This window comes from Protopterus annectens, chromosome 1.part0 (assembly GCF_019279795.1).
Source record: "Protopterus annectens isolate FY-2018-M chromosome 1.part0, PAN1.0, whole genome shotgun sequence".
Classification (NCBI taxonomy): domain Eukaryota; kingdom Metazoa; phylum Chordata; order Ceratodontiformes; family Protopteridae; genus Protopterus; species Protopterus annectens.
This window is the reverse complement of record NC_056725.1, coordinates 1,896,960,778-1,896,984,357: the sequence shown is the minus strand read 5'-3', so window position 1 is coordinate 1,896,984,357 and position 23,580 is coordinate 1,896,960,778. Positions and strand designations below refer to the sequence as shown.

At 41.6% G+C, this 23,580-nt stretch overlaps 1 protein-coding gene across 2 annotated transcripts in view; it reads right to left on the bottom strand.

The window, feature by feature from the left end:
• The window catches only part of EZR (ezrin), a 1,157,798-nt gene that overhangs the window by 394,499 nt on the left and 739,719 nt on the right, over nt 1-23,580 (bottom strand). For both annotated transcript variants that reach the window (XM_044070016.1, XM_044070025.1), the window contains exon 9: nt 11,077-11,240. In XM_044070016.1, the coding sequence (XP_043925951.1) occupies nt 11,077-11,240 (164 nt within the window). The remainder of the gene's footprint in view (nt 1-11,076; nt 11,241-23,580) is intronic.

Here is a 23,580-nt window from a genome sequence, read left to right as displayed (position 1 = left end):
TTCTCCACCCATTCCACCCTGCCTGTACTCTCTTCTTCACCTCTCTTCCATATTCACCATTACTCTGAACTGTTGATCCCAAGTACTTAAACTCGTCCACCTTTATCAACTCTACTCCCTGCATCCTCACCATTCCTCTACCTTCCCTCTCATTTACACACATATATTCTGGCTTAGCCCTGCTGACCTTCATTCCTCTGCTCTCTAGAGAATATCTCCATCTCTCTCCAGAGTCTCCTCAACCTGATTCCTACTCTCACTACAGATCCCAATGTCATCTGCAAACATCATAGTCCACGGGGCCTCCTGTCTGATCTCATCTGTCAACCTGTCCATCACCACTGCAAATAAGAAAGGACTCAGAGCTGATCCTTGATGTAATCCCACCTCCACCTTAAATGGATCTGTCACTCCCACTGCAGTCATCACCACTGTCACACTACCCTTGTACATATCCTGTACCACTCTTACATACTTTTCTGCCACTCCTGACTTCCTCATACAATACCACAACTCTTCTCTAGGCACCCTGTCATACGCTTTCTCCAAGTCTACAAAGACACAATGCAACTCCTTCTGACCTTCTCTGTATTTCTCCAATAACACTCTCAGAGCAAACATTGCATCTGTAGTGCTCTTTCCTGGCATGAAACCAAACTGCTGATCACTAATCATCACCTCCCTTCTTAACCTAGCTACTACTACTCTTTCCCATAATTTCAAGCTGTGACTGATCAATTGTATCCCTCTGTAGTTACTGCAGCTCTGCACATCACCCTTATTCTTAAAGATAGGTACCAAAACACTTTTTCTCCACTCCTCTGGCATCCTCTGACTTTCCAAAATGTCATTAAACAATCCAATTAAAAATTCCACTGCCATTGGTATGTCATCTGGGCCAGCAGCCTTTTCATGCTTCATCCTCTTCATAGCTGTCCTTACTTCCTCCTTGCTAATCTGTTTCACTTCCAGATTCACTATCCCCACATCATCCAACCTTCACTCGCTCATTCTCTTCATTCATCAGCCCTTCAAAGTACTCTTTCCATCTACTCAACACACTCTCCTCTCTTGTGAGTACCTTTCCCTCACTATCCTTTATCACCCTTACTTGCTGCACATCTTTCCCAGCTCTGTCCCTCTGTCTAGCCAATCGGTACAGGTCTTTTTCTCCCTCTTTAGTGTCCAATCTCTCATACAACTCTCCATACGTCTTATCCTTAGCTTTCGCCACCTCTCTCTTTGCCATGCGCCTCATCTCCTTATACTCATGTCTACTTTCTTCATCTCCTTGACAATCCCAGTTCTTCTTCGCCAGCCTCTTCCTCTGTATACTCTCCTGTACTTCCTCATTCCACCACCAGGTCTCCTTGTCCTCCTTCCTCTGTCCTGATGTCACACCAAGCACCATTCTAGCAGTCTCCCTTACTAGTTCCGCTGTAGTTACCCAGCTATTCGGTAACTCTCCACTGCCTCCCACTGCCTGTCTTAACTCTTCCCTAAACTCCACTTCACAATCACCCTTTTTTAACTTCCACCATTTAATCCTTGGCACTGCTTTGACACTCCTCCTCTGCTTCTTGATCACCAACGTCATCCTACAGACCACCATTCTATACTGCTTAACTACACTTTCCCCTGCCACCACTTTACAGTCTCCAATCTCCTTCAGACTGGCCCTCCTACATAGGATATAATCCACCTGTGTGCATCTTCCTCCACTCTTGTCTATGCTCCTCCCTCTTCTTAAAATATGTATTCACCACAGCCATGTCCATCCTTTTCGCAAAATCCACAATCATCTGACCTTCTGCATTCCTCTCCTTAACACCATACCTACCCATCACTTCCTCATCCCCTCTGTTCACTTCACCAACATGCCCATTAAAGTCCGCTCCAATCACTAGTCTCTCACCCCTGGGTACACTCACCACAACTTCATCCAACTCACTCCAAAATTTCTCTTTCTCATCCATCGCACACCCAACTTGTGGAGCATATGCACTAACATTCATCATTACACCATCAATTTCAAGCTTCATAAACACCACTCTGTCAGACACTCTCTTCATGTCTAAAACACTCTTGGCATATTGTTCCTTTAGTATAACCCCTACCCCATTTCTCCTGCCATCCACACCATGATAGAACAATTTGAACCCATTTCCTAAACACCTGGCCTTACTTCCCTTCCATCTGGTCTCTTGCACGCACAATATATCAACCTTCCTTCTCTCCATCATATTAGCTAACTCCCTTCCTATACCAGTCATACTGCCAACATTCAAAGTTCCTACCCTCACTGCTACACTCCTAAGCTTCCTCCTCTCTTCCTGCCTTCGGGCATGCCTTCGCCCTCCTCTTCTCCTTCGGCCAACAGTAGCCCAATTTCTGCCAGCACCCTGTTGGCTAACAGTACTGGTGATTTGTTAACCCGGGCCTCGACCGATCCGGTATGGAAATATGAAATTTTTGCTCCATAAGTGTTGTGGCAGAATTTTTATGCCGGATGCCCTTCCCGACGCAACCCTCCCCATTTATCCGGGCTTGGGACCAGCACAAAGAAATACACTGGCTTGTGCTTGAAATCACAGGAAAATTTTAAAATAATATTGTAGGATAGTCTGACAAATATAGAAAACAGCTAGACTAATCTTACTATTTCTAACTATCTCTAAGAGAAATCACTGTTCTAAATAAATATCTTACTTACAGGGCAAAGGCAGAGTGCTGGTGAGTTGATATGTTCAGGATGCAGACAAAATCCAAAATGCTCTATCTTTCTTAAAGTTTTAAATAGATAACAGAGTACTGCTGAGTCATTTCAGATTACATCATTCTTAACAGTTCTGATTTAGTTTCCCAGGCCAACAGAAAATTTTACTTTTCTTTTTGTAATCTGCACCTGCAGGAAGCCAAAGTAATAAAATATATTTTACATGTAAAATCTAGTAATTAACTCTTGTCCTAAGACAACAGAAAGAATTCCTTAGTCTAGACATCCTGTCTCTGAGCTTGAGATCAAACAGTCATACAATACTTTACTTATCAGCTTTCTTCTAGCAGGGTGCACTGTGGTTACATTTTTGAAGCTCAGTACAACATAGTTTAATCATAACACATAGACCTCTTTACATTTGTAAAACAAGCCTGTCGATATTAATATTTACAAATGACATATAATTCTTTACAAAATTATATCTAGCTAGGCTGGCAGCCTTTACATATAACATCTCAATTCAATATGTATTTGCTGCTGATTATATAATCTCATTTTTATATTTTGTTCTACGTTAACACTGGTTTTAAAATGTGTTTGGAGCTTTTCTTCCCGGGCTTCTGTTGAAAACGGGCCTTTTTGGCTCAATCTGACTCTACCAGTAAACAAACGTTAAATAAAATAAATGAAAAGAATACATTTTTATTGCAGCATTTGTTTACTATATACTAAAAGATTAATGAATTCCAGAATATATGGAAAGTGATTTCTTCCAGTTCTTTGTGATGGTATTTCTTGCTGTATTCTGGAAAATGCTTTCAGATGTATCTACATAACTAATTGCGGGTATTGAATACAACCAAGAATTCTGAAGGAATAAAATCTTGCAAGCAAAGAATCTTTCCAAAACTCTGGAAATCTTGCCAGATATATTTGTTTCTTTACTAGAAGAAATATATATTACCTATCAACTTTCAGTTTAGTTTATATATATATATATATATATATATATATATATATATATATGAGAAAGTCATCCATCATTTTTTTAATTACTGTCTATCAATCAATAAAACATCTGTGCGACCTTCCATGAAATGATCATATAAAGTAAAATGGTGGTTGCAGTAGGAGATGTCAACACAATTTGCTTTTAATTATAAATTAAAATCAGGAAAAAAGAGCTAACCATAACATCCCAGAAGGAATTATAAATGTTTTTATACTCTAAAACAAATTTATAAAGTGTAGAAAGGTGAGTTTTACTCAAGTTGTTTAAAATTTAATTTACAACTAATTTAATTTTTTTATTTTTCCAGATGACAGAATGCCATGCAATCTGAATTAAAATGTTCCTCATCTTGCTTGCTAATCAATCATTTTATCTAAATTGTATTTAGATAAATTACTTTCAAGATTCATGACTTCTCATTTTAAACTTAATACCAGCATACAAGGCCTACTTGATTTTTTTTAAATATTTTTGTACAATAAGTTTTTTAAAAAATGTTAAAAGTTTTTTTTAGAATTGTATTAATATATTTTGATTATGTAGGTGAAGGAATAAAATGTTGAACATATTTTTCATCACTTTTTTTTCTACATTCAGCTGTCCATCAGCAAACCCCAGTGCCTCTTGTTTCCTGTGACCACTATTCTTCCTTTACTGCCCTGGACTTTGCCCATTGAGAGTTTGGGTTGTTGAGGAAATGGAGGCATCCTGGAACAGCCTCATACTGCTGCCATCGGGTTTTCTGTTTAGTCCCCATCATTGCATGTGCTCAGCAACATTCCTAAGATGAGACATAGAAATGGTGATCAATGCTGCTCTACATCTCACTTCTGCATAGGGCTGACTTCAGTAAGGTGCCCTGGCTTTCTTTGGAAACACTCTGTAGTAGTTTCCTGGCCTCCACATTGGAAACAGTACCATATTGTGTACCCCTATGTGAGTAGCCCTCCCTTCCTCCCCCCAGAATGGGCAAATTCTCCTCCCATGACAGTTTCTCAGACACCTGAGCCACTAATTTAATCCTGGTCATCTTTGACACAGTCAGGGCTTTGTCAGACTATGAACATTGCAAATAATTTGCTTAATACATACACTCCCTTCTCTCTCTCACTTCTCTCACTTTGCTTTCCTTGATCTTCATTTCCACATATATTCCTTCACCTCTCCTTCCACTATCCACATGTGTAATGTACTTATTGTAAACACTGCATTATCCATTTTTATTTATTTTATGGAATATATGCTTGTTCAGACTGTGTCACACAAAAATAAATCCGTTAAATTAATCCTTCAGTGTGATAAAGCTGTTGTGTATACTACGTATTGTCTATTTTCATTGCTTATCATACGATTTTGAGTTGAACCTGAAAATGGTCTACTTTGATCCCATGCTGTACCACACTAACAAATGGAAATAAAAATAAAATCCTATTTCATTGCTGTTTTTGAATGTTCAAGCACTAGAATATTTTAAACATTTTTATTATACAAACTTAAATGACTTATCTTTCCTGAGTGCCATAAGAGGAATCTAGAGGAAGGTTCATTATGCAGAAGGCTGGTTCCTCCAGTTTCCCATGACCTTACAATATTTTTTCATGGCTGTCTTAGGTCTAAAAGGATGCATTAAAAAAAGGTTAGTAAGATTCTGTTAATTACATTTATATTTGGGGAGATAAGGGATTAGTTTGAGGGAGATTTAATAGATAAGTAATTACATCACCTTGATAACAAGGTAACAATTTGAATTGTTTTGACACACTACAGCAAGTCCCAAAACACCGATATTGAATGGACAAAACATGGATTTAAATATACCAAGCCCAAGATGGCCATTTCCTGGAATATTCTCTTTTTTCCAAGGTATGCCTATCGCTGAGTTGCTATTTATAAATTTGGGGAGGGTGGGGGGTTTGCGGTCCTGCAAACAATAAGCTTAAAGGCAAAAAGCAATGTTTGAGATTCACTCTTCTCCTGCATTTCTGGTCTTTTTTTTGTCATGTTGGTGAGTACCGACATTTCAGTAGGGTGCCTGCAGAAAAATCTACTTTTCAAAGGTAAACTTCTATTCTAATTAAAATTTACATTTTAAGATGATCATAATTAACTTTACTTGTGAATTGTAGATCAAGTTTTATAATAATGTATAAATATTTTGTTTACTTTTTAAGTCTTGGTTAATTTATTATGTCACAATCTGTTGATGCTTTAATATGGCATTAATTTAACTACTATTGAATTTTAAATTTGACGGCTCACTAAACTAAAATAAGTTATATACTGAATGGAGTAATTTGTATTTAAAACATAAAATGGAAGATCATCAGCAGTAAAGGAAAGTTTTGTTTCTAATTCCTTTTCTTTTTCAAAACCCTTACTATTGTAATGTGTATGTTAGCTGAAGGTTAGCCACAACCCCCCCCCCCCCAAAAAAAACTGTTTTGATGCTGTTTGTACCAATTATTTCCTTAGTAAAATAAGTTGAGTCTGTTATTTGTTTAAGATTTAAGGTTCAACTCTTAAAAAGATAACATAAATGGTTGGAAAATTGCATTTCACTAATACTTTAAGCATGTATATCTAGCATAAAATAAAATGTTATTCCAGTATCTGGACTTGCTGATGAAAGTTATTTTTCTGTTCATTCTTTTAATTTTACATTATTTTTTTTTTCATTTTAATATAAATCCTATCTAATCATCATTTAAAATGGGGGCTGTTGTTTTAACTGTGTCTTTTCAGATGGGCACAGAAGTTTTATGGTCTAGATTTAATAAAGATGTCAGGTCTATATCAACTACAATCTGCAGATTGTTGCTCTTATTTTAAGGTTGGTATTATGATTGTTCATCCTTCAGAGAAATATTCAGTTTGATCCTATATTGCTCCCCCTCCATCTGCCAAGACTGATCTGTAGTCTGCTCACATGGTAAATCTGTGCCTGCAACTTTTTCACTACAAAGCTAATTTCAGCACTTGAGCACCTCTCTTCTCTCATAATGCACTTGTGTCCTTACATTCTTTCAGATATGGTTTGCTGCCAGCACCAACAGATGTGATTCTCCAGTTGTCTTAGAACTTGTCAGATAAGTGCTTGTTGCTGCTTGCCTTTTTTAAATGTCAGAAATGTATTTTTTTGTAGTTATCTTCCTTTCTTACTAGTATACTGCAAAAATAAAATTCATTTAGCTTCCTTCCTCCCTCCTTCCCAACTTAGGCCGAGGCACAATCTTCCTTGTTTTTGAAATATTTCTTCCATAATCTGTTTTTTTCCTTTGTTTTTGTCCTTTGACTGTATTTAAAGAATTTTTTGTGCAGTTAATTCAGCTATTGCTATAGTGTTTTTTTTTTGTCTGAGTGTTGCTGGTACTTGGTGTTTTATACAAATTTTCAAGTTCTATGATGGAAAAGTTTTGGCCTTCATAAAATGTGCAGAGTGTGGGCACAATATTCCACCACAGCAAGCACACAACTTTTGCTTTGCTTACCTCTGTCTGGAACATCTACAGAGTGCAGTAAGATGTCTGTAAGGCCTTCAGAATGTATTCTGTACTGGAATGAAAAAGCAAGCTAATACTAAAAGACTTTCGCCCCACTGACTCCAGGGATTTGGTGGAAGTGAAGATGAACAGGAGAAAGAAGAGAAAAAGGAACCCCCCCCCCCCTTCCTTGCCTCCTTTCTTCAAGATGTCAAACTCTCAGCTGCGATGTGATTGGAATCGAGCTATTTTAAAGCCCTTGGTTCTAGTGCCCACTGTCCCCAAGAAGAAAAGAAAATAAAAGAACAAGGAAACAAGCTTTAGGAAGGAGAGAGAGAGGATGCAAAAAAGGACTAGAACAAAATAATTAAGGGTTCATCCTGGCATTAAGCAGGAGAATAGACATTATGTAGACATTTTGTAGTCTTTGAGAAGAATTTTTAATTTGGAGAGGTTAGCTGTGCCAAGTATGGGCTGGGAAAGTGAGTTCCAAATTTTGGAGATATGGTTTGAGAATAAGGCATTAGTGACTTCTAGAAGAAGTTTGTTGGAAGAGTGAAGGGTTCTGTTGTTAGTGCAGGGTTTTACTAGGTTTTTAAGGGATGGACATTTGTCTGTCTGGTACATGATAGAATGACAGAGTATGAGTTGGCTGAAGCATAATAGGTTAGGGAGTTCCAATCAGCCTAGTTTGTGAAATGTCAAGCAATGATGTGTTCTGTTTAGAAGGCTGGAGGCAAACCTGGCTATTTTGTTGCAGCAGGCTTCCAGTTTATTTAGATTTGATTTCTTTAAGTTTGTGAAAATTGGGGAGGCATATAACAGTGTGGATAGTAGATGGGTTTGAGCAATGGCAGTTTTGGTGGTGTTGGTGAGGAATGGTTTAGCCCTGTAGAGTGACCCGAGTTTTATGAAGACCTTTCTGATTGTCAAGGATATTGTTAAGGATATTAGCAGGTCATAACTGAGGGATTTGTCAATGGCAACACATAGTAGTTTGGTATGGTCTACTGGCTCAACTTTGCTGTGGTTAGTAGAGTAAATTGCGAATGGGATAGGTGGTTGAGCTATTTTATAGGTGGAAAATAATTTGGTCTTACTGGGGGGTTTAGTGTTAGTTGATTGGTGGAAAGGTAGTGTTCTGATTGGTGGAAAGGTAGTGTTCAACATCTGTAAATGCATTTTGTGTTTTTTGCAAGGTTCAGGGATTGAGGTTGCTGAGCAGATGAATGTAGAATCACCTGCATATTGTACAACGCTAGGTAATGTGGTTGCGGACTTGAGATAATTTGACACGCATAAGAAAATAATTATAAAAAATAAATTATAAAAGTTAGCCTAAATTAGGTCAACTTAATGAAAAATAAAATTATTTTCTAAATAGCCAACATTCTAACTTTTACTTACTTATTTATATTTGTTTACCAGCATAGTGCACTGATCAACAGAGACCAGTTTCAGGGTCAGTCTGTGTGAAATGTAAACATTTCACAAAAAAGTCCAGAAATGTAACAAAAATACAGAAATGCGAGGGCATATCTTTCATATATTAATATATACATTTTATATAAAAACTAGCAGAATTATATACTTTTTAATAATTTATAGATGCTTACATGTTTCTAGACTGAAATTATAAACAATTATTGCCTTCAGTGACTTTTAGGTTTTCTTTTTTTGCTGTAAATAGCTCTCTATTGACTTAACTGGAAATTATATGATTTTGTGAGCTGATATTTTCTTCTTATTGTTATAATTTATTGGATAAGATATTCCAGGAAAAGCAATAGAGACATTCAATTTCAAACTATAAACATTTTAAATGCCTTTCAGAAGATGCAGCCTTTTCAGGCCATCACTTAAGATCTCTCCATCAAATCTATACATTTTCTTAATTGAAAAAAGTAAAATAGAGAATGGTGTTTCTATATGGTGTGGCAAACATGAATAAGAGGTTGGAAGGTGTTAATTTTATTGACAACATTCTAGTCTGGGATGCCATTAAGCAGCAACATTAACATTGTCTGCTTAAACTGCTAGACAGACTGAGATCACAGGGTCCAAAGTGCAACAAAGTTACATATTGAAAGAGAATGGTCTAAAACCAGATGGTGACAAAGTTCATACAATTGTGAAAATTCAGAAACCTACACACAAGTTTTGTCACTCGCAGATTTGTGGGATGATGTATCTGAAACTTCATACCATACTCATCCTAATCTATGAACCTAAGAAGTAACACTGCCTTTAACAGAGCTTTTACAGTATGATAACAGGCCAAGAGATCAAGCAAAAGCTACAAGTGGCTCAGAATCTTTGTAACCACAGCATGCACATTAGTGTGCAATGGTACTATATTATCTACAACCCAATAATCTGGCCATAGTTAGCAACAGTTAAAAGCAAACCTGCCACAGAGAGTGAGGGGAGCTATTTATGCAATCAAACACCAACAGATGCACTAACTCATTCTTAAACAGAAAAATAAATGCTTGCAACAGTGTTTGAATGTCAGGCTTCATAATTATGTGTATGACAAAAAGACTATAGTAGAGTCTGACCACAATTCTCTAAAAATTAAAGTTAAGAAATCCTTGTGCAAAGGCACCTCCTCGATTAAAAAGAATGTTACTGACATTACAGAAGTATTGTCTTCAACTGCAGTTTAAGCCAAGAAATTCATGCACATTTCAGGCACCCATAGTAAATACAGCATGTCTCTGTGAATAAAAAGGCATGATTGAGAAAGACTTGAAAGCATTACAGGTGGCTGGCACAACCACTAGAAACTGATTAAAGAATTCAGAAAGTGAAAGAAACTACCACAGACAGTGGGTGTCTTTGGTACTACAGGCAATTCTTTTATTTAATGAGCAAGTTAAGACAACCATTAGTATTTCTGGTAATGCAGCCCCTTCCATCACAAGGGTTAACAAAAAATAACTGTGCTATCAATAAGATCAAAAGCTAGAGGAACAGTTAGTGATTCGGTTAGTATCAGTGCTGCTGATCGCCAACAGATATCGTATAGTGTCAGTGGCACAACAGGCAGCACTCTTGCCTTTGCTGCAGAAGGCTGTAGTTCTATTCCCTTGCCATGTAGAGGGACTGTTGACACAGTAGGGCATAAGAAGGAGAGTGAGGCACTTCTAAGTGTGTCATCATCTGGATGATATGGGAAACTGAGATCTCATCTGCTTGAGATGGTGGTAGCTCAGGTGGATATAATGATCCCACAGCACCTATCGAAAATGGTAGGGTAAGTTCCCTGATGCCCTGTCCAAATACCCCCTAGTAGTATAAATACCATTTTCAGTCTCAACTGAGAGAGAGACCACTTGGTTAGTGGCACTAACCTTGTCAACAAAGGATAAATAAACAGCTAACACAACTTATTAGACTTAACTCCCTTAAAGGAAAACAAATATTGTTCAGACATTGCTTTATGGGACACCTAGCACAATCTCCTTTACAGAACATAACTGTCCAAGGTCTTCAATGCTTGCCATAGACTGACCATGTCTTATACAGACAATGAAATATCCTTCACTAATTGTACTAAGCATTTTTGATTACTTTTTTGATGAGAAACTGCTAAGGATTCCATATTTGCATTTTTTTTTGTTTGATAGGACTGCAGTTCATCATAAAAGCTGATCATCATCGAAACTCCTATCTAAGGGAAGCACAATAGACATACACTAGAAAGAAAAGAAACCTGCCCAAGAAATAACTCAACATTACCAAACACAGTTAGCAGATGCAGAAGACAGAGAAAAAAACAGGGAACCATTGTAAAAATCTATTTTACAGAGCTAGAGATTTAAGCAGTGCTATTTTGCAGATACAATTTAAACAGTGCTCACCTCTCCATTTGCTTTTGGTGTTTCTCTTCTCGAGCCTGTGCTTTCATCTGCTGTACCTCAATACTGTCAGGTTTCCTGCGACGCATATATAGCTCATGATTTCCCATACAGAGCTGTAAAATCCTTTTGTTAATTCTTAGTCGGGTAGCATAAAACACAAAATCCTTAAAACGAACAAAAATAAATGCATAAGTAAGAAAAATAAGTTCAATTCAAGCAGTCCAAAGAGTTTTACTTCCGCTGACAAGGTCTTTTCATAGTATTTTAATTTGTAGTCAAAAACAAGTAATGGTCACTACAATGAGATATAAATTTCTTGACTAAAACACTGATTAGCAAAAGCTGGTAAAATTCAGTACTTTGCAAAATCTGAAAATAAATGAATGAGCTTACCTCATACAGGTCAACCACTTTTCAAAATGAGACAGCAGACATATTAACATTGGTAATCTCAACTATGAACCTGCATAATGTTGCTCCATCCAGTTTAAAGGTTGTTCTCATTTATTTATTTAACATTTGTTGATTGGGAAAGTCCGATTAGGACAGAGCGTATTTTCAGCGGATGCCCACAAAGAAATGCTTCAGATGCATGTCTTTGGACCTGTAGAAGGAAACCAGAGTACCCAGAGAAAAGCCATATGAACACAGGGAGGACATTCAGACTCAGCACAAAGGCAACCCAGCCAAAAATCGAACTGGAGAACTTCTTGCTGTGAGGTGACAACATTAACCGTTGCATCACTGTGCTGCCTCATGACACTCAGGTTTTTGAAAGAAAACTTTTCATTTACGTAGGATCTCTTAGAAGGTCTGCCTGTCAGCATTTTTAGAGCAAGGTGAATGCAATGCAGATTACCCACCAGGGGAAAAACTTTTTTTAATGAAATAATCACTAATCAAAAATACAGTTTCAACTAAATGGTTTTTAAAATCTGGCATTCTGGCATTGAATTAACACTGTAGTCTATGAGATTCCTTAGCATATGCTTTACACCTTGTCAAAAAACCCGAGAGAAACAGACAAGACACACACATACACACACAGAAAGCTGCAGCTGTGTGTATGCATTATATACATTTATATATATATATATATATATATATATATATATATATATATATATATATATATATATATATATATATATACATACACACACATTTGTTTATATAAAATGCCTGCATGTTTATGTTTGTGTTCCCTAGCTGTGACATGTATGCTGCTTGGTAGTGAATGCACACATGCAACCCTTTTGCTACCTCTGATCATAACCAGATTCTGATAGGTGTCACGGTAGTCACGTCATTCTCTCCTATTACAACAGGTGAATTACCATCACCTGCTCACTGCTATCCTTGCCATATGATTTGTCATGCATCAGGGCTGTTAAATGACCTCACACTGTTCAAGTCACAGCCAAACATGAGAATGTACTCAAAGTTAGCAATGTAACAAATGGATCAAATTTTATGATATGCTGTTTCAAAAGCTTGCCTCAAGTCACAGGAGACTGGTGTGTACCTGCATGATTCCAAAACTGTTAGTTATGTACTTACCATAACGATCGAATATGTGGTCCATCTCGCCTACATTCCTTACTCATGGGCTCAGAGCCGAGAATCAGCTCCGACTCGGCCAAATCTTTCTAGCACGAAGTCTCTAATTGGCTGGGCTAACCTGATATCCCAGGATGCACCTCACCCTAGCCCCAGATCTTGTTTGCAATCATAACAATCATAACCCATATACTCAATAAACACTAGAAGAAATCCAGCCAGATAGGTGAACAAATCATTGACCTTGAAGGGTCCACTGATCCAAAAAATCCTTCCAATTCCTCTAGGAAGGGGGCAGGTGGGAGGGTACGTAGGAATGTAGGTGAGATGGACCACATACATTGATCATTATGGTAATGATCATTATGGTAAGTACATAACTAACTGATGTTATGTGGTCCTATCTCACCTACATTCCTTACTCACGGGACAGCGTCCCCAGCACCTCTATCCTGGGAGGCTCATAAGAAGATACTCCTGAGAACCGTGGAACCAAAGGAAGTCCGGCCCCTAGAAGCCATGTCCAGCTTGTAACGAGTAATAAAAGTGTTGGGAGAAGCCCAAGTTACCGCAGCACAAACATCATCCAAGGAAAGCCTAGCATGGAAAGCTACTGACATAGACATAGCCCTGGTAGAATGAGCCTTGACGGGAAAGGGTAAAGTTCTGTCTGCTGACGAGTAGATGAATGAAATACAGTCTCTGATCCATTTAGAAATAGTGCACTTGGAAATAGGACAACCTGCTCTGTTCTCTGAAAAGGACACAAACAATTGATCAGATTTCCTAACTTGTTTCATCCTATGTAAATAAAATCTCAGTTGTATGTGCACATCCAACTGATGAAACCTGAACTCTGCTTTATTGGAAAAGTTCGGAAAAAACACTGGTAGCTCAATAGATTGATGAAGATTGACAGGGGATGACACCTTCGGAAGAAAGGATGGGTTAAGCCTGAGAGACTCTGTCCTTGTGAAAGACCAAATATGGAGGTTTAATGGACAAGGCTTGAAGTTCTGATACCCTTCTGGCTGATGTAATGGCTATCAGAAAAGCCGTCTTCCAAGATAAAAATTTTAAGTTGCAAGTGGCAGCCGGTTCAAAGGGTGGTGACGTAAGAGCTTGCAGCACAAGGTTCAGGTCCCATGGCAGTACAGGCTCAGAAACTGGGGGACGAAGTAACCAAGCGCCTTTTAGAAATGCTTTACAGAGCTTGTGGCCCATAACAGAGGGCTCACAAGATGTGTAAAAATTGGAAATTGTGGCCAACTGTACTTTAATGGTAGCGGGCGCAGAGCCCTGATGGAACAACATGGCTAAAAAATCCAAGACTGACGGAATAGGGGCTGTGAAGGGATCCAACCCTTGGGCCTGAGCCCAAATGGAGAATCTCCTCCATTTGCTGGAATAAATCTTCCTGGTGGAAGACTTATGAGAAGACAAGATGTGCACCACTTCAGGAGAAAAGGAATGTAGCCTGACTAGGGATGGAATTGGAGCAGCCAGGCTGTCAACCTGAGGGTTCGCAGGGATGGATGAAGTTGTCCTGACGTGAATCAAGAGGTACGGCACTGGGTCCAGAGTCCGCAGACCGTCCAGTGCGTACCGTTGAAGAAAGGGGAACCATACTTGTCGAGGCCAGTGTGGAGCAATAAGAATCATCCTGCTTCCCAAGGATATGGCTTTCTGTATCACTCTTGGCAACAGAGGAAATGGGGGGAAAGCATAGACCAGACCGGGGGGCCAATCGTGAGCTAGAGCATCCCTGGGTGATTCCCCCTGTGGGGGGATCAGAGTGAAATACTTGCTGCATTTGGTATTGAGGGGGCTGGCAAAGAGATTGCAGCAAGGCTGATCCCACTTTTTGAAGATCTGAACCGCCACTCGGTTGTTCAGGGACCACTCGTGAGGCATCAGAATAGCTCTGCTTAGCCTGTCCGCTATCACGTTGGACTTCCCCAGGATGTGCTTTGCCACTAGAAACCGTTGGGAAGACACTGCCCACTGCCACACTCGCATGGCCTCTCTGCAGAGGGGATAAGATCTGGTTCCCCCCCTGCTTGTTCAGGTACCACACTAAGGACATGTTGTCCGAGTGAATTGCAATCATTCCCAGAGGCAGAGAGTCCTGGATTGCTCGCAACGCCAGAAACACCGCTCTCATCTCCAGAACATTGATGTGCAAGTGTACCTCGTGGTCTTGCCAGGTGCCTTGGACTGTCCTGCCTAGATAATGCCCCACCCACCCCATCTGGGAGGCATCCGTGGTCACCATGGCCACTGGAGACATAGGAACCAAGCTCCTTCCTCTGTCCAGATTGGAGGAGTGTAGCCACCAGAGGAGGTCCTGCTTGCATCACTCTGTGAGAAGTATCAAGTGGGATAAAGGAAGCTTTTGAAAGGACCACTGAACCGACAGGAGCCACTGTAGGATCCGCATGTGTAACCTGGCCAGAGGTACCAGCATGATGGTGGAGGCCATGGATCCCAAGAGCTGAAGAACTAACCTGGCCTGAACTTTTCTGAGGGGCAACAGTGCATGGATCTGAGACTGCAACACCCTTATCCTGTCCCGTGGCAGAAAGGCGCGCATTTGAATAGAGTCTAGCTCTGTGCCTATAAAAACAACACGCTGTGAGGGTTGCAAGGCAGACTTTTCCCAGTTCAAAGTAATTCCTAAACGTTGGCAAAGTGAGATGGTCATCTCCCTGGCTTGAATGAGCAGATGCCTGGTAGGGGCGGTGAGAAGCCAGTCGTCCAGATACAGAAACACCTGGAATCCTAGATGTCTCAGGTGAGCTGTCACCACTGCCAAACACTTGGTAAACACACTGGGGGCTGTGGTGAGACCAAAGGGCAGGGCACAAAACTGGAAGTGACTGGCTCCTAGCCGGAAGTGTAAATGACTCCTGGATGCCTTTTCCATTTTGATGTGGTAGTAGGCATCCTTGAGATCGATGGAGCACATCCATACTCCTTTCTCCAGCAGTGGAAAAATGGACTGAAGTGTGACCATTCGGAACTTGGACTTCAGAACATGATGATTCAGTCGACTGAGATCCAGAATGGGTCTCAGGTCCCCTGTTCTTTTCGGCACCAAAAAGAGTCGTGAGTAAGTTCCTGATCCAACATGGTCTGAGGGGACTGGTCGGATGACTCCCTTTTCTAGCAGCTTTGCCACTTCTAGTGCTGCTTGATCCCGTTGACTGGGTGGGACGTCCAGGATCCTTCTGACTGGAGGGGGTGTTGATGCAAAGGGAATAGTGTAACCTCCGGTAACTATTCGAAGCACCCAATGATCCTGGGTGATGCTCTCCCAGGCTTCTGGATACAACGAAATTCGGCCCCCGACTGGCTCTGGAATAGCACAATCGGGCAACACCTCAGGAACGCTGGAAGGAACAGCCGCAAAAGGAATCGCGGTCTCCTGAGTTGCGGGGGCCCCCTCTGCCTCTAGGACGGCGTCTTCCAGAATATCCCCCCCCCTGCCTCTGGAGGGGGACTCACACTGAGCTGTGGGAAAGGACCTCTGAGACTTTTTGAACCACATTTTCCCTCCTCTCTGAGCCTTGGGATATAGCCTAGAAGGGAGAGAAAAACGGGCCCCTACGGCAGATAGGGTCTTTGCCTCCTGTTCGCATCTGGTGAGAGTGTCTTTCACTTTGGGTCCGAAGAGAGAGGACCCATCAAAGTGGGAGTCAGTGAAGGAAGACTTAAAGGCCTCCACAAAATGACACAGGCGCATCCAGGCTTGCCTTCTGAGAGCTATGCCTGAGCTAGCTGCCTTACTCGCCCCTTCGGCTGCATAAGATATGAGCCTCATGAACAACTTGACAATGGACCCTAGGGTAGACAACTGGCCGTTAACAGTCTGTGCTACTGCCTCAGGCATGTTACCCATCAGAATATCTCCTAGCTCCTTCAGGAGATCTCTTTGGAGCCGAGTGAAATGACAGAGGTAATTCAACGACCGTAAGGTGAAGGTCGCCAAAGACAGGGTATGCTTCCCATACCAGTCCATACTCCTGGACTCCTTGTTAGGAGGGTGGACTGAAGAAGAAGCCTCTGCAACTTCCTGCTGAGTGGCTGCCGCCACCACCAAGGCATCTACCGAAACTCCTTTGGTAAGCAAATCTTTGCCCGGGAGAGCAGGCAAGAACTTGTTTGGACGTCAGGGCACCGGTTCCATGGAATCAGGGTTCTCCCACACCCTTCGACAAATCAAGTCAAGGAGTTCGCCGAAGGGTGGAGACACCCAGGAGGCAGAGGGTTGAGCTCTGAAGGCCTTGAGGAATACCGACTCCTCCTCAGAGAGGGTCTTGGAGGGCTAGTTGCCTCTCTGTCTCAAAATCTCCATGATGTCGGAGAAAGAGACATCGGAGGATGACTTGGGGGACCCTTCTGCTTCCTCGAGGTCAGTATTGGAAGTGAGTGACTCGTCCTGGGAGTTGATGTGCTTCCTCTTGCATGACTTCTTACTGGGAGGCTCCTCAGGCAGCAACTCTGAGGGGCCCTCAGAAAGTAGGGGACCGCTCAAGGGGGTATCCCCAGACCTTCGGACTCCACCGTCCATTGAGAGTGGGGGCATCAGAGGCTCTAGCCGGGGTGTAAGGGGACGGAGTGACCGATCCAGGTGATGTACCTGACTACCTGGCCAGGGCGCTCCTCATGGCCTCAAAGGCTGGTCTCCCGCCGGATCAGAGGACCGACCAGTCTCCGAGACCACGATTGGAGTCGAGATTCCCTGAGCTGAAGCACCGAGAGGGAGGCTCGGAACCGACAGGAGTCCCAAGGCATCCCCTCAGGTCCAACTGAGGAAACCAGAGTGCTGAAACCAGAGGATGGAGCCGACCTGGTAGGAGCCGAAGCTGGCTCCGATAGACTCGCCCAGGGTATCGGAGCCAACGCTAGAACATCACTCGGCGTGGGGCACTCTGGCTTCGACGACACATGGGTGTTCAGAGGAGGAATCATCGATACCAGCATGGGAACCGGCTCCGGAGCCGACTGGGTCGGAGCCAAAAATAGTTTTGCTAACACCGGCGACTGTAGGAGCCTCTGAACCACCCTATCCACATCCAAATTGGACAGCCTAGAGGATTTGGAAGAAATAGAAGGAGATCTAGATCTCCCGACTGGAGACTCATGCCTGACACTGGGTGGCCTGCTCCGGAGAGGTTCCAATAATATCGGAGCTGAGGTCGACCCCAGTACAACAGATACCTCCTGCGGCCCCGAGGACAATGGAGCCAAGAAGGTAGTATCCATATCAGAGTCCTTCTCCTTCGGCCCCGAGGGCAATGGAGCCGAGGATGTAGTGTCCATTTCCGAGAGCTTCTCCTTCAGTCCCGAGGACAGTGGAGCAGAGGAGGAAGTATCCAATTTACAAACCTTCTCCGATGGCACCGAAGAAGCAGCCGGAGCCAGAAATCTTTTCTGGGCCTTAGGAGGCTTAGACTTGGTACTAGAAGGCAGGGATGACTCCAAGGCCTCTTCAAAGGAGGGCTTGATCAGACCCTTCAAAATCAGTTTGTTTTTACGTTCCTGCAGTACCCTAGGGCTAAAAACATGACAGAAACTGCAGGACTCTTGCAAGTGAATAGCACAAAGACAATAAACAGAGATGGAGTGCCCATCTGTAATGGACATTTTATGGCCACATTTAGTACACTTCTTAAACCCAGAGGGTCTATGTTCCTTCAGTTCTTTCGACATGGCAAGCAACCACGCCACACACAACCGACAGAGTCAAACACTAAGGGAGGGCGGGAAGACCGACAAACACTTGACAGGACAAGGAAACTAACTTAAACGCTTCCTAAAAACAAATTTTTAACCACTAACACAACAGCAGATCACAACCAGGAGGACACAGGAGAGGACTAGGACCTCTAACTTAAACGGGCCTAGCCCACGAAACAGTAGGGATACCACAAACAACTAAACTCTCAACCTCACGCAACAACTATTCAAGCACGAAAAATAGCTATGAAAATAGCTTTTGTCAAAAGGAGACTGCTAAAATACTAAAAGTATTTTAAAAGGGTACTTGGCCACAGCCAAGCGAGACCACGTCCTAACTCTACAAGCGACAAACGAGATCTGGGGCTAGGGCGAGGTGCACCCTAGGATACCGGGTTAGCCCAGCCAATTACAGACTTCATGCTAGAAAGATTTGGCCAAGTTGGAGCCAATTCTCGGCTCCGAACCTGTGAGTAAGGAATGTAGGCGAGATAGGACCACATAACATCTATAATTTTTCACAAGATTCTGTCTATACAACACATAAATAACACCGTAAAATAGTATCAAGAAATAAAAGCTTAGCTAGATCAAATTTATGGTGGTCTGGAATGGATCAGGATGCGGAAAATGAAGGAACAGTGAGTGATGTGTGTAATGCATATAGCAAATCACTGCACAATGCATCTTTATTCCTATATGAATAGCTTGAGAAGCCACAATTTGTACATCTATGCATGAACATCCCTTGGAAAAGAAATTCACTTCTGATGCATAGTCTTACAAAGTGGATGAAATGTGTACACTGTGAACTTCTCCATGTCTCAAGCAGCCACTGCAAAACTAAGTCAGTTTTGGTATACATGTTATTCCAGAAATCCAAGGTTTGGAATGGATCTTAAAAGGAACTATAATTCATCAAGTATGGTTTGGCAGACAGGGCTGTAAAAACTTTGTAGGAAAGAAATGGCAAACTAAATGTTGGACTATAGAAATAAAAATGTTTGAGGTTTTTGCTTAACTATACCTTTACTCAAGTAGTAACAAGTTTGTCTAATGCAGAAATGATAACACCATTAAAGCTGACATCCACATTTGACTTGCTTCTACAAGTGAAAGTAAAAGTCTGGGAAAAAGTGCAACAGAGTAAGAACACTTCAGATAAACATTCCAAACTGACAGGCTTTTGCACCTGAGCTGAGGTATGCAAGTAGATATACTGTCCTAAAATGGAACCCAGGTGTTTTACATAATCTGTGCGCTACACAGTGGTCATGTGTAATGGTCTATGAGGAGTCAAGGTAATTAAGTAATATCTAGATTCACAGATGTAAACAATGAAAAAAAAAATAGAAGAATCAATGACTAACGTGGAAATTATCATATATTCTTTACCTGGCCACCTAAATGTGTCTGGCCTACACTCGTGCTTGTTACGAGGGAATACAGTAGTCCTTTAAAATCTTCAAATTTACTTGCCATCATCCCACTATGGTGGAATCCTGCTCCTTGGAAGGGCTACATAAAATTGCAGCACAGCTTTCTTGTTAGAAAAAAGAATGGGTAGAAGAATACAAATACAGTGGATTTGAGAACCTCAAACGGTTACAGACTTAATCTTAGCCCTGATGGGAGGACTTCCAAAATCAGCCAGCAAGGGAAGGACCTAAACACCTCCCCCTTTTCGGCAAAGGTAGTTGAAATGAAAATGATCTACTACTCCCAAGTTCACTGCCTATCTAGACATCATCTTCAGAGGTTTGTTTTTTTCTTTGTGAAGGTACCAGCATTTCAGAAATCAATACTAAACCTTGTATAAATTACTGTCTCCCACTTTCTACACAAGAGCATGACCCTCCCTCCCCAGAAAAATGGGGTCTCAGGCTCCTGAGTTGAGTTTAGTCCCTCAGAACGGTTATCTGCTGATTTGGCAACTCCTCAAACCAGGAATGATTAATTTAACACAGAAAAGCTAGGTCTAGATTATAGAAGACCTTGAAATAATGGCATGAAGTGGCTAGAGACTACATTTTTGTGACAAGTGAGGTCTTGGTCTCCTTTGTAAGAGAAGTGGATTTAACAGAGTAATAGCAGACTACCTAGTTAAAACATGGGATTTACTTTCTGGAGCTTTTGCTGAGGGAATCAGAAAAAGAAGTTATGTACTTACCATAATGTTCCATGTTTTTTGTCCTCTCTCACCCTTCTTTCTTACTGGATGGGTTCGGAGACAATACTCAGCCAATACACTAGCTCGAAGTCTCTGACTTGGCTCGTGGCTGAATACCTATCCCACAATGCATTGGAGTAACCCACAGATCTTGTTTGCTGCTAGCCATAAATGGAAGTAATTCCTATTTACATAATTCAATATATATATATATATATATATATATATATATGAGGAAAAACAAGCAATTTCAGAGGAACTCTCTCAGTAGAAGGACAGAAAAAAACTCTCATCTGAGTCTTCTAGGAGCTTTGGCTGGGGGAAGAAGGGAGGGACGTAAGAAAGAAGGGTGAGAGAGGACAACAAACATGGAACGTTATGAAAAGTACATAACTTCTTTATATTATGTTGTCCCTCTCGCCTTCTTTCCTACTGGATGGGACAGTGTCCCAGGCACCATTTTCCTGGGTGGCTCATGGGAGTGCACCTTTGAGCACTGTGGACCCGAGAGAAGCTCTGTCCCTGGAGGCCAAATCTACCTTGTAATGAGTAATAAAAGTATCGGGCCTGGCCCATGTAGCAGCTGCACAATGCTGTATACAGATAGTCCAGCATAGTAAGCAGAGGATGTTGCTAGAGCTCTAGTTGAGTGGCCTTTGATTTTGAAAGGTAGACTTCTATTGTTTGAAGTGTATATAAAAGTAATACAACTGGTAAGCCAATTTGAGAGTGTAACTTTTGAGACTGGTTTGCCTTGCTTTGCTTAAGAAAAAGAAACAAATAGCTGGTCTATTTTCCTGAAATCTTTGGTTCTATGTAAATAAAATCTCAGTTGCCTATGTACATCCAACTGATGTAGTTTGTATTCTGCCTTGTTGGCATGATTAGGAAAGAAACTGGAAGTTCAACAGACTGGTTCAGATTGGACTGAGAGCAGACTTTTGGCATGAAAGATGGATTAGTCCTCAAGGATACTCTGTCCTTATGAAAGATTAGGTATGGTGGCTTAATTGATAGAGCTTGTAACTCAGACTCTACGTGCAGATGTAATGGCCACTAACAAGATGGCCTTCCTGGAGAAAAACTTTAGATTGCATGAAGAAGCAGGCTCAAAGTTAGATAAAGAACGAAATTTAGGTCCCAAGGTGATAGAGGGTCTTTAATGGGAGGTCTCAACAGACAAATTCCTTTCAAAAATGCTTTACACAGTCTGTGTGACATGAGATTAGGAGTGTATTCACTGATGTGATAATTGGAAGTTGCAGCTAACTGGACTTTAATTGTAGCTGCAGCCAAGCCTTGCTGAAAAAGTTTTGCTAGGAATTCTAAAACTGAACTAATAGAGGCATAGAAGGGATTTATGTCTCTTGCTCTTGCTCAGTAGGAGAATCTCTTCCATTTTCTGGAATACAATTTCCTGGTGGAAGCCTTATGAGAAGAGAGCAAAATGTGTTGGACTACTGGAGTAAAATTTTGAAGCCTATGTTTGGAAGTGGAGCAGCCAAGCTGTCAAATTAAGGGTCTGAAGAGAAGGATGAAGCATGCCTGACATAGGAGTCAGAAGGTCTGGAACTAGGTCCAGAGACCATGGCTTCTCCTGAAGATGAGGCCAGAGGAAGGGAAACCAAATCTGACGAGGCCAATATGGAGCAATGAGAATTACCCTGCTTCCCAAGACCTTGGCTTTCTGAATGACTCTGGGAATTAGCGGAAAGGGAGGGAAGGCATGCAGTAGTCCTGAGGGCATCTCTTGGTGTCTCCTCCATTGGGGGGATTGGGCAAAGTAGCTGCTGCATTTGGTATTCAGGGGGTTTGCAGACAGTTCAGAAAATCTTGCTCGCTATGCTTTGTTTCAGAGACCACTTGTGAGGCTATAAAATCGCCGTGCTGAGCTTGACAGCTATCATGTTGGATTTCCCTGGGATATGCATTGCTGCTAGAAAATGTTGGGAAGATATTCCCCATTGCCACACTCTTAGCGCCTCTCAACAAAGGGGGTATTGATTTGGTTCCTCCTTGCTTGTTTATGTACCAGACTACGGACATGCCTGTCTGGACTGCAGTCGTTCCTAGTGGGAGAGTCTTGAAGTGCTTGCAACACCAGAAGCACTGCTCTCATCTCTAGAACACTGATGTGCAACTGAGCCTCATGTTCTTGCCATGTGCCTTGGACTGTTCTTCCCAGATAATGCCCCCCACCCTATCTGAGAACAGTCTGTGGTCACCATAGCAACAGGTTGCTGTGTTACAAAGGGTCTTCCAATGGTCACATGATCGGACTGAAGCCACCATCAGAGATCTCTCTTGCATCATTCAGTTATTGTTATCTGATGGGTCATAGGAAGTTATTGAAGAGACCACTGAGCATACAGAAGCCACTGAAGCATTCTGGTTAGAGGGACAAGAGTTATGGTTGATGCCATGGTTCCAAGAAGTGTTACGACTACTTTTGTTTTTACTTTGCTCTTGTGAAGAAAGTCGACTATTTGCTGTCTCAGGACAGAGACTCTATTGGGAGGAAGGCGAGCCATCATAGAAATACTGTCTAGATCTGCGCCAATAAATACAATACGTTGATAAGGCAACAAGGCAGATTTTTGAAAATTCACTGTTATGCCTAACTGAGCACAAAGATCCAGTGTAGTGTCCCTGGCCTGCAGGAGCAGATGCTTGGTGGTGGCATTAGGAGCCAGTCATCCAGGTATGGAAACACCTGGAATCCCAGGCGTCTCAAGTGAGCTGTTACTACTGCCATGCATTTGGTGAACACTCTGGGGGCTGTATTGAGACCAAAGGGTGGAGCTTGAAACTGATGTGTGGCTCCCAGTCGGGAGCGTAGATGACTCCTTGATGCTCTGTCCATTTTTATCTGGTAGTACACATCTTGGAGGTCTACTGAGCACATCCAAACGTCTTTCTCTAAAATGGAAAGAACAGACTGCAGTGTCACCATTTAGAACTTGACAGATTTGTTCACCTTGCTGAGATACAAAATGGGTCTCCAGTCCCCTATTATTTTTGGTAATAAAAAG